Genomic DNA, 14,710 nt, shown 5'->3' with positions numbered 1-14,710 from the left:
CACTTTTATATGTGCGTCAAATGATAAATTCTGGTCAAAAATAACTCCAAGGTTCCTCACTGTAGAACTAGAAGCCAAGGAAATACCATCTAGAGTAACTATATAACTAGACAATTTCTCCCTGAAGCGCTCAGGTCCAAAGAGAACAACTTCAGTTTTGTCTGAATTTAAAGCAGACAGTTCTGAGTCATCCAGGTCTTTATGTCTTTAAGACAGGCTTGTAGTCTGACCAACCTATTGGTTTCATCTGGTTTCATAGATAAGTACAGCTGAGTATCATCAGCATAACAATGAAAATTTATGCCATGCTGTCTAATAATGTTACTTAATGGAAGCATGTATAAAGTAAAAAGAATTGGTCCAAGCACAGAACCCTGAGGAACTCCATGACTTACTCTAGTGTGTGAGGAACATTCTTCATTTACAAGAACAAACTGGAATCTATCAGATAAATATGACTTAAACCGGCCTAATGCAGTTCCTTTAATCCCAATAACATGTTCAAGTCTCTGTAACAGAATGCTGTGATCGATCGTATCAAATGCAGCACTGAGATCCAACAGGACAAGTACAGAAACAAGTCCGCTATCAGAGGCTAAGAGGAGGTCATTGGTAACTTTCACCAGTGCTGTTTCTGTGCTATGATGCACTCTGAATCCTGACTGAAACTCTTCAAACAGATTATTTCTATGTAAATGATCTATGTAAATGATCACAAAGTTTAATTACAGCAACCTTAAAAGTCTGAGGTACATATCCTGTCAACAAAGACTGATTGATCAAATCCAATATGGAAGTATTGATTAAGGGGGGAATCTTGATGGTTTAGAAGAGACTATTGCTGTTGTTAGTTCAGAGAGATCAGCTGGACAGAAGCCGTCTAAATACAAATCAGGTTCTAAAGATACTTCTAATAATTTTATTGATAAAGAAACTCATGAAATCATCACTGCTGACAGTTAAAGGAATACATGGCTCAACCAGTGTTGTTTTTGACAACCATCTTAGATTTAGTCTTAGTCTTTTGGACTAAAATACTTGTCAGTTTTAGTCACTTTTTATTCTAGTTTTAGTCGAAGAAAAGTCAAAAAGGTTTTAGTCAGTTTTAGTAAAAAAAAAAAAAAGAAGAAGTATAGTCTTTTTACAAATTTATTTAGGTCAGTAAGTATTGGAGATTGCTGTTGGCCAGTGTCACACATAAGTTGTGAAAATAGCAGATCTATAAGTTCAACACATTGCAACACAGATGGGCTATTTTCAACAATTTACAATAATAAAGGAATAGTTTTAGACATATTAGGTTTCCACCCAACGGCAAATACTTTCTAATCTAAGGATTGTGCATTACACACAGATAAAGTGGTAACAGTGGATTCAATGTTCATTACTCCAAAAAAGCCAAAAACAAAAACATTCTACTTCGGCAGTTGTGGCTTTATGGATAAAGCTAGTAGACTGTACGACAATACAATAACTTGACCTGTTTAACATAATGCAAGTTACGTGCTGACAGAAGATAAACACACAAAGAGATGACCACGCTGACTGTCACTGTCACTGTCACTGAATGTAAACATGGCTAAACATGCTGCTAAAGTAACACACACATAAGCTAATGAATTGATGTTAGCATAACAAAGCTAATCTTAGCCTGAAGTTAGCAACCCATTTGTGCCAGGAGTATGTGGAAAACATTTATAAGCTTACTACTTAATATCGTATTTGGTCTTATTTTTTCCACCTACTTTGTGAGCACATTTGCCACCGTCTCCTGTCACAATACACTCTGTTTTATTATCTGCTGGGTTATATTTAAAATACACCCATATGTCATCTCTACGTTTGCGACCACCTAGCCCCTATGTTGAAACTGCTGCCATCATGGTCCAGTGTCTGTGATGAGTGACAACAGTGTGACGCTTTGAACACATTGTGCGCTGCATGCCAGGCGGTGGGCGTGGCCAAACAAAGAAAGGATGCAGCAGCAGATACTATTTATGTTTTGATTGACAGATTACACGCATAATAAGCAGAAATTTCATGCATTTAAACGTCTGACAGACAACCCACTAACATTTACGTTCATTTTCGTCTAGTCAACAAAAACTCAGTCTCATCATGTTTTGGTCATCAAAGAGCCATGTTTATCTTGTCATCGTCTCGTTATCGTCATGAAAAAAAGTGGCATCAACGAAATGATTTCGTCATCGTTGACGAAAACAACACTGGGCTCAAAAGGGCTTGGACTCTTTGTCAGCCGGCTACAGTGCTGAAAAGAAACCTGGGATTATTCTTATTCTCTTCTATCAATAATGAATAATAAGCAGTTCTAGCTTTACGAAGTGCTTTCTTATACGTTATTAAACTATCTTTCCAGACTAATTGAGACTCTTCTAAATTAGAGAAACGCCACTGTCTCTCCAGCTTTCTTGCAGTCTGCTTTAACGCATGCAGCTGTGAATTATACCAAGGAGCCAACCTCTTCTGACTGATTACCTTCCTTTTCAGAGGGGCAACATTGTCCAGTGTTGTACGCATTGAAACTATAGTGCTGTCAACAAGAGAGTCAAGTTCTACTGGAGTAAAATTTAGGTAGCCGTCCTCTTGTCATATTTGCACATGGCAGTGAAGAAAAGGATGATGAAATCAACTCTTTAAATCTGGTTACAGCATTCTCTGATAGACACCTTCTATATGTAGAATTCTTCTCAGAAACCGTGTAGTCAAGTAATGTAAATTCAAAAGTTATTAGAAAATGGTCAGACAAGACAGGGTTATGAGGGAACACTGTTAACTGTTCACTCTCAATACCATAAGTCAGCACAAGGTCAAGGGTATGATTAAGGCAGTGAGTAGGTCTGTGAACACTTTGAGAAAAATCAGAATCCGACAGAAACTCAGAATAAGAGCCAGGTGGACTATACACAACAACAAATAGAAGAGTTTTTTGGGATTTCCACTTTGGGAAAAACTGAGAATCAGAGATTCTGCATCCTGGTCTCAACCCTGGGTTGTCATGTTTTTGGATGACTAATAAATTCGTCCATATTTCTAGAATATTTCAAAAGTGGGATGGATGCCGTCTCTCCTCATCAGACCAGGTTTTCTCCAGAAAGATTGCCAATTATCTATGTATCCACGTTGTTTGCTGGACACCATCTAGACAACCAGCGATTGAATGAGGACATACGGCTAAACATGTCATCACTGGTCAGATTTGGCAGGGGTCCAGAGAAAACTACGGAGTCCCACATTGTTTTGGCAAACATTGGCACACCGATGCAATATTAATTTTAGTGACCTCCGATTGGCGTAACCGGGTGTCATTAACACTGACGTGAATAACTATTTTATCGTATTTACGCTTATCCTTAGCCAGCAGTTTTAAATAGTATTCTATGTCGCCCGCTCTGGCCCCTGGAATACATTTGACTATGGTCGCTGGTGTCGCTAATGCCACGTTTCTGATTCAGATAACCTCGCCTCCCAAACTACAGCAGGTGAAAGTAAGAGATGGAGGAAGAGAACTGGTAGCTAGCTACAGAACTAGACACACCGTTAAAAAGTGAAAATAAACACCAAAGGAATGAGTGTTAGAATAGAACAAGTATGCAATAGAGTTAACAATGCAAAACTGTGTAACTTAAAAGGAGAAATTTGGTGATATTTAATAGTCCAAGAGGAGCAAGATATTCCACAGAACACAATCAAGGTAACAGGAAGTGATGCAATACGTCTTACTGCAAAGCGTCAGCAAACAAACATCTGACAAGCACAGATAGTCATAAGAAAATCATGTGAGAGAACTTAATGGAGTTTATACCTTGAACCCATAAATTCTTGAAGTCACCTATTAAACCATGACACAGTTTGTCACAGTCAGTCACAAAGTGACTGGTAGGGATACGGTCTTAACTTTGAGGTCAAATGTTAAAGTATGTGATCTCGATGTTAGCACAGGTGAAACTTGATGTTAAAAGTTGATGATTCCATATGGCTGGTCAGCATCTCTCACTGAGTCACTTTTATAAACTATGGCCTCCGTTTAATTTGACGGTTTCTGCTCATTCAACATAGGCTTGTATTGATATATGCAGACAAAACCGAGTTAACCCTGAAATTCGTGACCCAATTTTCTTGTGACACATCTGCTTGGTTGTTTTTCATGCATTGACATTCAGATAACCCCCCCAAAAGAGTTTTTCAGCTATGTTCTGACTCCAGATATTTTTTAATGGTCTCATATTGTAATATGTGCCTGTTCAACAAATGAATGTATAACGCAAAATCAGAAACAGCTGAGACGGTATGAAAAAATGCAAATTTAATTAAATATGCAATGACTCTTATATCATTGCTGACTGTATGAACCAAATATATATATATATATATATGTTGACACTTTCGCTCCATTTAACTGCCTTACACCAATTACAAACTTTGTAACGTTTCCTTCTGCCAACACTTAAAGACATTCTGACTCTGAGGAAACCAAGTGATGAAGAGTTCCAGCTGTTATTTTGTTCCATTCTTCCTGCAAACACGTCTTAAGGTGTGCAGCAGTGCGGGGGGGGGGTTTCTCTGTTGGGGACAGGTCAGGACTGCAGGCAGCCAGTCCAGCACCCGTACCCTCTTCTTCCTCAGCCAGGCCTTTGGAATGTGTCAGAATGTGGTTTTCTGCTTGAACAATGCTTGGACGTCCCTGGAAAAGATGTGGCCTTGAAGGCAGCATATGTTGCTGTAAAATCTCAGTGAACTTTTCTGCATTAATGCTGCCATCACAGAAGTGGAAATGAGCTTTGCCGAGGGCCCTGATCCAACCCCATACCATCACAGAGCCTGGCTGCAGGGACTGGTTGCTGACAGCAGGCTGGATGCTGCTTTTGCTCTTTGCTCCATTTCTTCCAATAAAATATTTTTGTTACCTCAAAGTCAGATACTTGAGACTGCCTTCCTTGTCAATGTTTCCTGAAACGGATGAGCAAAACATTTTACCAAGTGCAAGTCTTGCTATGTAGTGTTCTATCTATCTATTGTTACAAATGCCTTTCAAAATGTAAGTCAACTTACAAAGGGGTTTTCCAATTGTTACAGTATATCATGACAGCAACAGTTGTCAGTAAGGCAGGGTGCATGCAAGTGACTTTACACATTCAAAATAAGCAAAAACTTGATTGGGATTCTAAAGTTATTTAGAGATGTGCACCTGAGATTTATTTAGAGATCCTTTATATATCATTAGAAAAGGATCAACCTCAAAAGCAAATCTTGGTTTGTTAGCGAGTGTGTTGTATAATGCTGAAAACAGCTTAAACACATCACAACTAAATAGATTCATTAGTCTTTCAGAGGTAAAAACTGTGGAGACAACCAGAATAAAATCAATGCATGAATTTAACATTTGTCAGTATAAAAATCACAAATAGAAAATTTAATCAATTACATTTTTCAGAGAAGGAAACCTTTCTATGTAAGGGACATGTCTGAAAACCAACCTTTATTATACTTGTTAGGACTTCTGCAGCAGAACCTGCTGAAGTCAGCTTTTACAGGAAACATTAACAAGAGAGGCAGACACAAGTAAGATCACAAAAACATCCCATTACTGCTACTGAAGTACATTTCACAGAAAAAAGTTCCCTATTAAATACTACATACTGCATGGTGTTTTTTTTTTTTACTTCCAATTTATTTTCTGATGATAGCAAAATAAATGGATTTTTTTCTTCGATCAGTACAAAAATAATGAATGAGAATCCTTAAACACAGACTGACAAGGGATCCTGTCACTAACCTCAAAGTATTTTGTGTGTTTAGTTCTGCCTGTGCTGCTGAATGTGGTCACGGGTCCCGATCGCCTTCCTGCTGATGAGGAGTTACAGGAAATGTTGAAAGGGAAGCTGCGCCTTCTACAGGCTGACAGCACTGAAGTCAACAATCTGTTCATGGTATCGTTTTTGACACGTGCACACACACTTGGCCAGATCTATATATCAGAGATTTCAAACTGTAAAAACATCCACTTCATCTTTAAGTTAGCTCCATGAATGAATATCAGAGTAAAGTAAAGCAGTTCTAGTTTAATTAGTATTATCTTGAATTCTACACAAAAGCCCTGATTGTCAGGCTTTAAAAGACAAAATATTGCTGTACAAATATCTACAAGAAGCCTAATTATCTTATCCATGATACAAAAATATGCTTAGCCTTCTTTCACTCATTTTTCTGCTGGAAAAAGAGATGGAAAAGTTCTACAGGCAGCACAGAAGGAAATCAGAGGGTCGGTGGTTTCCCAACTCCCAGCTCCCAGCTCCCCATCTTACCTGCCGACGCATCCGAGAAAAAAGCACTGTGTAGCCTGTTGGACTGGATAGATGAGAACGTGCTGTATGAGTGTGTGTAATGTGGCTTGTAGTGTAAAAGCATTTTGAGTGGTTAGCTGGACTAGAACAGTCCATTTACCATTTATCTATTGATGGAAGGCAACAACACACTGTGGTATGTAAATGAATGAGAAGAACATTTGCATGTAACCACACAAAACTGAAACCTTTCTCTCTTTCTGTAGGAGTTGTCCACTCATCTTGTGTCTATCAATAGTGAAGAAAAAGCCATTCATGTGACATTCAAAACATTTGAGGAAATATGGAAATTCACCACATATTATATGATAGGTATGGAGTTAATTAAGTCAATACAACCTCGCAAATGTTCCATAACAAATCAACAGTTTAGCTGACGTGTGCTTCTAGCTCAGATAATCTGTATGAGGTAGTGATCTCTACTTGTATTGTATATTTGTCCAGATGTGCATAACATTATATAGAGTACTGCTCAAATGTTCTTGGTAGTGGCAGTAAATTGGTTATAAAGGTTATTTAAAAATAATGGCATGAATAGTATATGTCAGTTAGTTTGACTTAAAAAAAAAAGACAAAAACAAACAAACAGAAAGATCACAGTTGAGATTATTGATCTGTGGGAAGTATAGAATCTTAAGACTGGATGGACCTTAAACATTGGTACAGTGGTGCACAGAATATCTGAGTTAACTTACATTAACTCTATATCTATATATGTTAAAGAAAAGCAACCTGGCCTGTCTTAGACTGTCTTAGAATAGAAATATTCATGCTTCACATAATTTCTCTGCTCATCCTTCTTCTCTCCAGGTTTCCTCGGTCACTGTATGGAGAATATGTTGTTAGACCCGACAGTTTGGCTGAGTTTTTTGGAGGAGGACATCACTGTGGAGGTCTCCATTCAGGAGGAAACTCTTAACTTTTTCTACAAAGGCATTCTCATGCAGGAAGGTAAATGGTGAATAGTTCAAACACGGGAGACACAGTGAAGTGAGAGAAGTTTATCTTCCTCAGTGAAAACAAAGAGAGAAGGTGTATGTTAAATGTTCAAATGTTAGTTCTAAGGCACTGAGATATTTAGTCACATATGCCAGGGTTAATTTATTCAGATCTTTTCCACCAAAGATCAACTAATCATTATATTTATTTTTGCTATTTTGTTGTTCTAAAAATTAAATTAAAATGCATATTGATAAAAGCTAAAAAACTTGTACAGAGGCATTTCATATGCACATTTGTCTCTGTCCTCAGGTTCATTGTTTGCAAGTTGTAGTGCCAACCAGATGTTTGATAGCTCAACATCTGGAGGAGACCTGTACCTAGAGCAGGGAGACATAGCCCAGTTTGAGCCTCCCTTCCTTGGCTCAGGGTGGACTGTCCTCTGCCTTGCTAATGGGGCCCGGGGCACTGCACCTAAACCTGTTCTGGATCCACTCATCCCCTTTCATCAGTGAGTCCCATACACAAAGGTCTCTGTGGACTTGAATAAAGCTCAAACTGTTTTCACTGTTGTCACATGACCCCATGTTTCCACAGATGGTTTCTCAAATCCTGTCCAGAGAGCATTTTAATTGGCGATGGGAAACCTGCTTGTGATTTCCCTCTGCAGTTTGGTAAGCACCTGTAACGAGTCCTGTCTTTGCAGTAATATTTTAAAATGTCACTGTCTTTCAGCAGAGGCTGGAGGTCACTACTGCAACTGTTGTCCATTTGACCGCTATGAGTAGGCCCATTTTAATCAAACGTTTTCTTATATATCACCTTGGCTTGGTTTTTCACTCATACACACATACATTCAGGGGCGGCTGTAGCTCAGAAGGAAGAGCCCATCAATCGGAAGGTCGGTGGTTCGACTCCGGCTTCCCCAAAGCTTCCCCGACACTGAATCCATCAGTGTATGAATGGTTAGAAAGCATTTAGTTATGTATAGATGTAAAGATGTGCTGTATGAGTGTGAGTGAATGGGTGTGAGTGAGTGAGTGTTAGAAGTGCTTTGAGTGGTCAGACTAGACTAGAAAAGTGCTATACAAGTACAGTCCATTTACCATTCATACAGCACTTATTCAATGTACACAAACACATTGGGGGTGGGGTTCAACACCTTGAGCAAGGATATCTGGGTGCAGGAGGGTGCTGGGGATGAAACTGCCAATCTTCAGATTACCACTATACAAGTAGAACCATGGCGTTCCACAATATATTTTGTATTATTGGATGATAAAATAGACGGGAAATTAACTACATAAGGGCAGCGCTGACCGGTGTCTACCTATCAATCAGCACCAATTTCGGTGGTGAAAACTTTTGGCAGCCTATGATTTTTGCCACCAAAATGCATATGTTCAAGGACTTGGACCACGAAAAAGAGCCTTGACCTTGGGCAAAGTTCTGGTGATCAGATACAGAATATTTGAAGCCTCTGTGAAAGTTTAAGGAATATCTGCATTCATTTGATCTCCTCCTATGTTCAGCCAGAGGAATCTGTCTGGCCACAGTGGAGTACGATGCTGAGGGCCCAGATGAGCTGAGTGTGGCAACTGGTGATCGCATCATTATTATGGGACTTCTGGTGCCTTGTTTTGATTGGTTCACTGGGCAGAAGGAGACAACAGGAGAAGTGGGTCTTGTTAAAACAAGCTTGGTAAAACCATCTGCTGAAATTTGGGAGTGAGTATATCACCAAGTACATTGTTAGCCATTTTAACAAATTAAGCATGAATTGATTTTTTAAAAATGTTTTATTCTCTGCCATCGTTCTAGCTCAACAGATATCATTTTGGATGAAGAGGAATGGATGTTCTCCATCTGTCAAGAAGACAAATTCATCGAAGAATCAATTGATAAGTTGAAGAAGAAATCGCAAATTGATGTCGGTCATAACTACAAACTGGGTAAGACAGACAGGCACGATGTCTCACTGGTCACATAGTTACTATATAGATGGAGATTTTCCATCTTCATTTAGTCTACAAGTTATTTTATTACAAGTTGAAATGACATGCACTGCACTAGTGCAGTCTGTGTTTTTCTTTGTATCTTCTTGAGAATTTTTAATGAGCCTTTTTTTCTGTGAAAAACAGATTTTTTTTATTTCTGCTGGAGTGATGGCTGTTGACTGTGTTTCTGTATTCTGTATGAAATTTAACCTGTGTTACAAGAAAACACTGTGTGACATCATCAGCTAAGTAGTTGCCAAGCTGCAAAAACGACACCCCAATCCATCCGTGATGTTGTCTGAAAACGTCAACCACACTTCTCTCTGCTACACTTCAACTTTCCGAAAGTTAAAAAAAATTGCATTTCTTATCTATCTATAACAACATATTGAGAACAATTATTGATACAGCAGCAATGATGATAGTTATAATTTGCCTTCAGTGACTGATAAAGTTGAATTGAGTGTAATTGCATTGAACTGAATTGAATTGAATTATGTTTTCTGACAGATAATTAAACTTGAGATTACATATACAAATACATTTGGCAAGCTATCCATACTAAATGACAAAATATGTTGTGTGTCATTGATTTGAAAACAGAAGATTCTCGTTCATATTAGAGAGATAATATCATTCAATTCAATTTTATTTATATAGCGCCAGATTACAACAATTGTCATCTCAAGGCACTTAAGTAATATAGTCCAATTCAAACCAATTGGAATTCAATTCATTGTAATCATAATCCAATTAATTCATATAGAGCCAATTCAAAAATTAATATCCTAGCTAAGGAAACCAACAGATTGCACTGAAACTTGTCTTCAGTCCAATCTCCCGTCCTGAGCGAGCCTGTGGCGACTGTGGAAAGGAACGACTCCCATTTAACAGGAAGAAACCTCTGGCAGAACCAGACTCAGGAAGGGTGGCCATCCGCCTCCACCAGCTGGGGTTTGAGAAGACAGAAAAGAGGGGGGAAAACCACCATAACGCCATTCAAAGGATATCTGTTGGAACAGGGAAACACAAGTTAATGACCACAATTATGTCACATGTACATAAAATCATTTGAGAAATTAAACAGGGGGAAAAAAAGAGAAAAGTGAGGAAAGGTGTGACAGATGAGGTCCCCCAGCAGTCTAAGCCTATAGCAGCTTAACTATGGGATGTTTCAGGATCACCTTGAGCCATCCATAACTATAAGCTTTATCAAAAAGGAAAGTTTTAAGCCTAATCTTAAAAGTGGAAAGGGTGTCTGCTTCCCGGACATTTACTGGCAGCTTATTCCACAAGAGAGGGGCCTGATAACTGAAGGCTCTACCTCCCATTTTATAAAATGTATCATTAATGATACATTTTATTTGGAGGTGCCTTTCAAGTCACCCAAGGTCACCTTACAAAAAAGATAAAAGATAAAAGCATGAACGATAGAAACAACATTAAAAGAGATCATCAACATAAAAACAAGTAAAGTGCACTGGGTCCAGTTACAGAGAGTATTCCAGTTTGAACGGGTGAGTTTGAGTTGAGGCTTGAACTATGTGATGGAGTCTGACTGTCTTATGTGTGGGTGGGGGGAGTTCCAGAGCATTGGAACAGTGTTCTGGGAACATTGTTGGCCAGTGCCATCCAAAACAGTTACAAAGTATTGTACGACCCACCGAAGTCTACTGCAGTGCAAGTTGTTGGGATAACTATCCTACCTGACAAAGTCACTTCACTTTAACAAAGCAAAAACTGTTTCCATCATTGTAAGACTCAAATTCCAGGCACAGTAGTTGATTTTGTGTTTTGATGGGTCTATTCATATCACTTCTCAGGGAATATTCCCCCTTGTGATTTGCCACCAAGGGGAAGCAATAAAGCCTGCGTGTTATTCTTCAGGTTATAGCTATTAGCTTTAACTACATAATACTCTATAGCTGTAAAATGTGTTTCATGATATTTCATAGGAGCCATTGGATTGGAGTTTTCTCTTCACAGATTTAATGAGCTTACTAAATGATGTCTCATTTTACTCTCTTGTACCTTTTCCTGTCTAATATTAGATATGATTGCGTGCCAGGACTCTGAAAAGAATACATCAGCTATGGGTAAGTATTTGCTCCCGATGTATCATGTCCGTTGTTTTATGAGTGTGTGAGTGTATCTTGTCCCCTCTGTATGTCAGCATATATTTATTCTCTCATTTTTCTTTTGCAGTCAGCTCTTCTAGCGATGCTCATCAGACTGAACTGAAAAAAAATATCCAGAGGATTCTTGCTCAAGAAAAATATACATCACCTAATTCCATCGTGACCAAGAATGAGACTTCTGAGGACTCAAAATGTCAAAGTTTGCCCTGTTTCACTGTCCGACCACTTGTCGAGGGAAAGGACAGCTCAGAGAATTTCATTCCCCTCCTCTCTTTCTTCGAAGGACAAGACTACAATGCAGACTTTGGCATTCTGTACGGACAGAGTTCTGAACTACTCACCTGCCCCATGTTTGCAGGTCACTCTGATGAGGATGAGCTGATTGCCTTTCTTAGCGCTGCCAGGGAAACAGCTAGGAAAAGACGTCTCTTTTGGACACAGACTCGTTTGTGCTTCTTGTTGGGTAAACTCTGTGCTGGAAAGTCAAAGTTCAGCCAAGCCCGAGTTTACTTTGAAGAGTCCCTCTGCGTTCCACGGGAGGGCTTCACAGATCTCAGGTTGTTGGCCAGTATCTACTCCAACCTGGCAGCCATATACGTTTTGCAGAAAAACAAAGAAAGTTTCTTTAATATTAGAGATCGGCTTGTTGCCTTGCTACTTGGAATTCCAGATTGCTTTAAAAGCTTGGAGGACAACTCTGTTCTTAAATACATCCTCAAGAAAGCTGTTCTCTCACACAACAAAAGAGCAGAGGCCCGGGCTTGTTACCTATTGGCAAAACACCACTGGATCCGTGCAGAGAGGGGTCTAGTTGTTCCTTATCTTGAAAGACTACTTGTTGTTTGTGAAGAGGCACAAAGAAGATGGAGCATCTCTCCCAGTTATGTATACCTGACTTTGGGAGAGCTTTACAGCAAACTCCAACTTCCCCATCTCAGTGTAAGTTCTGCTAAGAGAGCTTCTCTGCAGCCATCTGCCACTCTGTCTGACAGCCTTGGCAGTATGCTCTTAGTTTTGGACAATGTCAACAAACATGATGGGAGCACAGATGAGGAGACCTCTATTCTGCCTGTAGTTGCTCCATATTTACAGCAAGCCCTGTCTTTTACCAAGGTCCAAGGAGAAGGAGGTGCCCGTTACCCTGTGTTGAGGCATCAGCTCACACTTAGTCTATGCCAACTCTTTTACAAGTACAAAATGGTTAAACATGCCATCCACTATATGTATTCTCTCATCAGCAACAATTCATCTTCAGAGCAAGTACCTGTCTCAGTTCCAGAAAAAAACAGTGCACTCATCTGGTTGGCATGGCTCAACATTTACAACAACCAGCCCCATACTGCTTTGGATATACTGGACACAGTCCAAGCTTCCATGCTGAAGCACTGCACATCCGTTCAGGAAGGTTAGTGGGTATCCATCTCTCTATCTATATATGTATCTATCTATCTATCTGTGTATTTGCAGACAGCAGCTAGTTAATTAAACAACAAAGCTAGTGTTAAGACTGTGACAACAACTTGGTATTAATGAGGGCTGTAGTTGTATGTTTGAACTCTTGAAACCACAAAGCTGACTTATTTCATAGATATAAACGGACACCTAAGTTAAGATGAAGTGATTTCACTTTCACTTTTGAAGTAAATGTGTTGAATTTAATACAAAGGGGTGGTACTCAACATGCGCGGTGTGGCGCTTCGATGCATGGGTGACCACCAGGGGGCAGCAGAGAGCTACCAGGCTGCTGCTGACATTTGCCAAGATTATGAAGACATGCCAAACAGGGCTGTAGCTCAAGCTAACCTTGGTAAGATTATATATCCTTCACTACGGCATTGTTTAGTTGAAATATTGTGATGCGACTATGGCTTTTCATCTTTACAAAGGGCTGCTGTGTCTGAAGGCTGGAGCTAAAAGATTAGAGGCACAGAGGCACCTGCTTCAGGCTGTGCAGCTCTTCTCTGCGATCAGTGAAGAAGGCCATGAGGCAAACTTCATCACAGTGCTGCTAAAGCTGGGACAGCACTATGTGAAGCAGCAGCAGTTGGACTATGGGAAAGGATGCTACGAGTGGGCTCTGCTGCTAGCTACCAAAGCAAACCTGTTAGATAGTAAGTGTGTAAGTCAAGCTGTTGCTTGTGTTTGCCCTTACATTCAGTATTAACATAGTGTTTTTGTTTTTGCTATGTGATTTTCGTCCAGGCCAGCTTAGTGCAACCAGACACCTGTGTCATCTATATGGGCATGAGAGTCCAGACCAGGCACAGTGCATCATTTACAGCCAGCACCAGGTTCACTTGTTGAGATGCACAGGAGACAGAAGGCAGGAGGGAGACACACTGGAAGCCATCAGCCAGCTCTACCTTAGTCTGAGCACACAAAGGTGTGTGCATGTGGAGCTGGAATATGTTTGATATACAATTAGATTGTCTTTTCATTTACATTAGCAAAATAATATTTAGATTTGTCTCAGTGCATAATCGGCACAAATGTAAGCATTAAAGGCAACTCTTTTTCACTAAGCTTTGTATAAACTTTCTCCTGATCCACTGATTAATGGATATCCAAGGGAGTCCAACAGAAATAAAAAAGTAAACACATGTTTAGACAAATATTAAAGCAAACCACATAAGGCACAGTAATCAATGAGGAAAAAAAGCAGTTTTTGACCCAACTGACTCGAATATAATAATAATTTACAGCTTTAGCTTTGACCTCTTGTGTTTTTCTGTGCAGAGATTATTTAACAAGCTACAGTCATAAAGTGTCTAAATGTTTTTTTAGGGCATACCGGGCTGCTCTTGACTTCACAAAGTGTAGTCTAGGTATCTTCATTGACCTGGGCTGCAAAGAAAAGGAAGCATACGGCTGGCTCAAAGCGGGGAAGATCTACCATCTACTCGGCCAAACTGAACTTGTGGATATCTATGTTCAGGTCAGAGACCAGTTTTATCAGTTTCATCTTTAAATATGAGGGAAGTCTTTTTGATCTTTTTGAGCTAGGACTTGAACCCTTTAGGCGCCAGAGTTTTTTTTTCTAAAATCCTTGATTTTGACAAATACATTTCAAAAGGCTATATCTTAAAACTGATAGGAGATAGAGACTTTCTGTAAATTAGATAAATGTTAAGGACGACCCAAAGGTTATGTAGGAAGCAAATTTACACATCTATTTTGAATATTATGACGTCACGGGGTGGCGACCATCTTGGATTATAGAATTTTTATGAAATTTTCATGTTTCAATGATGAAATGCAGCCTTTTTCCCCAAAT

General features: G+C 39.4%; 1 protein-coding gene across 1 annotated transcript in view; it reads left to right on the top strand.

Moving 5' to 3' along the window:
• LOC140281932 (SH3 domain and tetratricopeptide repeat-containing protein 1) overlaps positions 1-14,710 on the top strand; it is a 33,667-nt gene that overhangs the window by 1,009 nt on the left and 17,948 nt on the right. Inside the window, exons 2-14 of the mRNA XM_072376446.1 lie at positions 5,818-5,948; positions 6,569-6,674; positions 7,173-7,313; positions 7,614-7,812; positions 7,899-7,975; positions 8,834-9,029; positions 9,123-9,253; positions 11,350-11,394; positions 11,504-12,841; positions 13,103-13,243; positions 13,323-13,547; positions 13,639-13,819; positions 14,221-14,371. Of these exons, the coding sequence (XP_072232547.1) occupies positions 5,818-5,948; positions 6,569-6,674; positions 7,173-7,313; positions 7,614-7,812; positions 7,899-7,975; positions 8,834-9,029; positions 9,123-9,253; positions 11,350-11,394; positions 11,504-12,841; positions 13,103-13,243; positions 13,323-13,547; positions 13,639-13,819; positions 14,221-14,371 (3,062 nt within the window). The remainder of the gene's footprint in view (positions 1-5,817; positions 5,949-6,568; positions 6,675-7,172; positions 7,314-7,613; positions 7,813-7,898; positions 7,976-8,833; positions 9,030-9,122; positions 9,254-11,349; positions 11,395-11,503; positions 12,842-13,102; positions 13,244-13,322; positions 13,548-13,638; positions 13,820-14,220; positions 14,372-14,710) is intronic.

Source organism: Leuresthes tenuis, unplaced genomic scaffold, assembly GCF_036924035.1.
Source record: "Leuresthes tenuis unplaced genomic scaffold, fLeuTen1.0.hap1 SCAF_22, whole genome shotgun sequence".
In the NCBI taxonomy this organism is placed as follows: Eukaryota; Metazoa; Chordata; class Actinopteri; order Atheriniformes; family Atherinopsidae; genus Leuresthes; species Leuresthes tenuis.
This window is presented reverse-complemented; position numbering and strand designations above follow the sequence as displayed.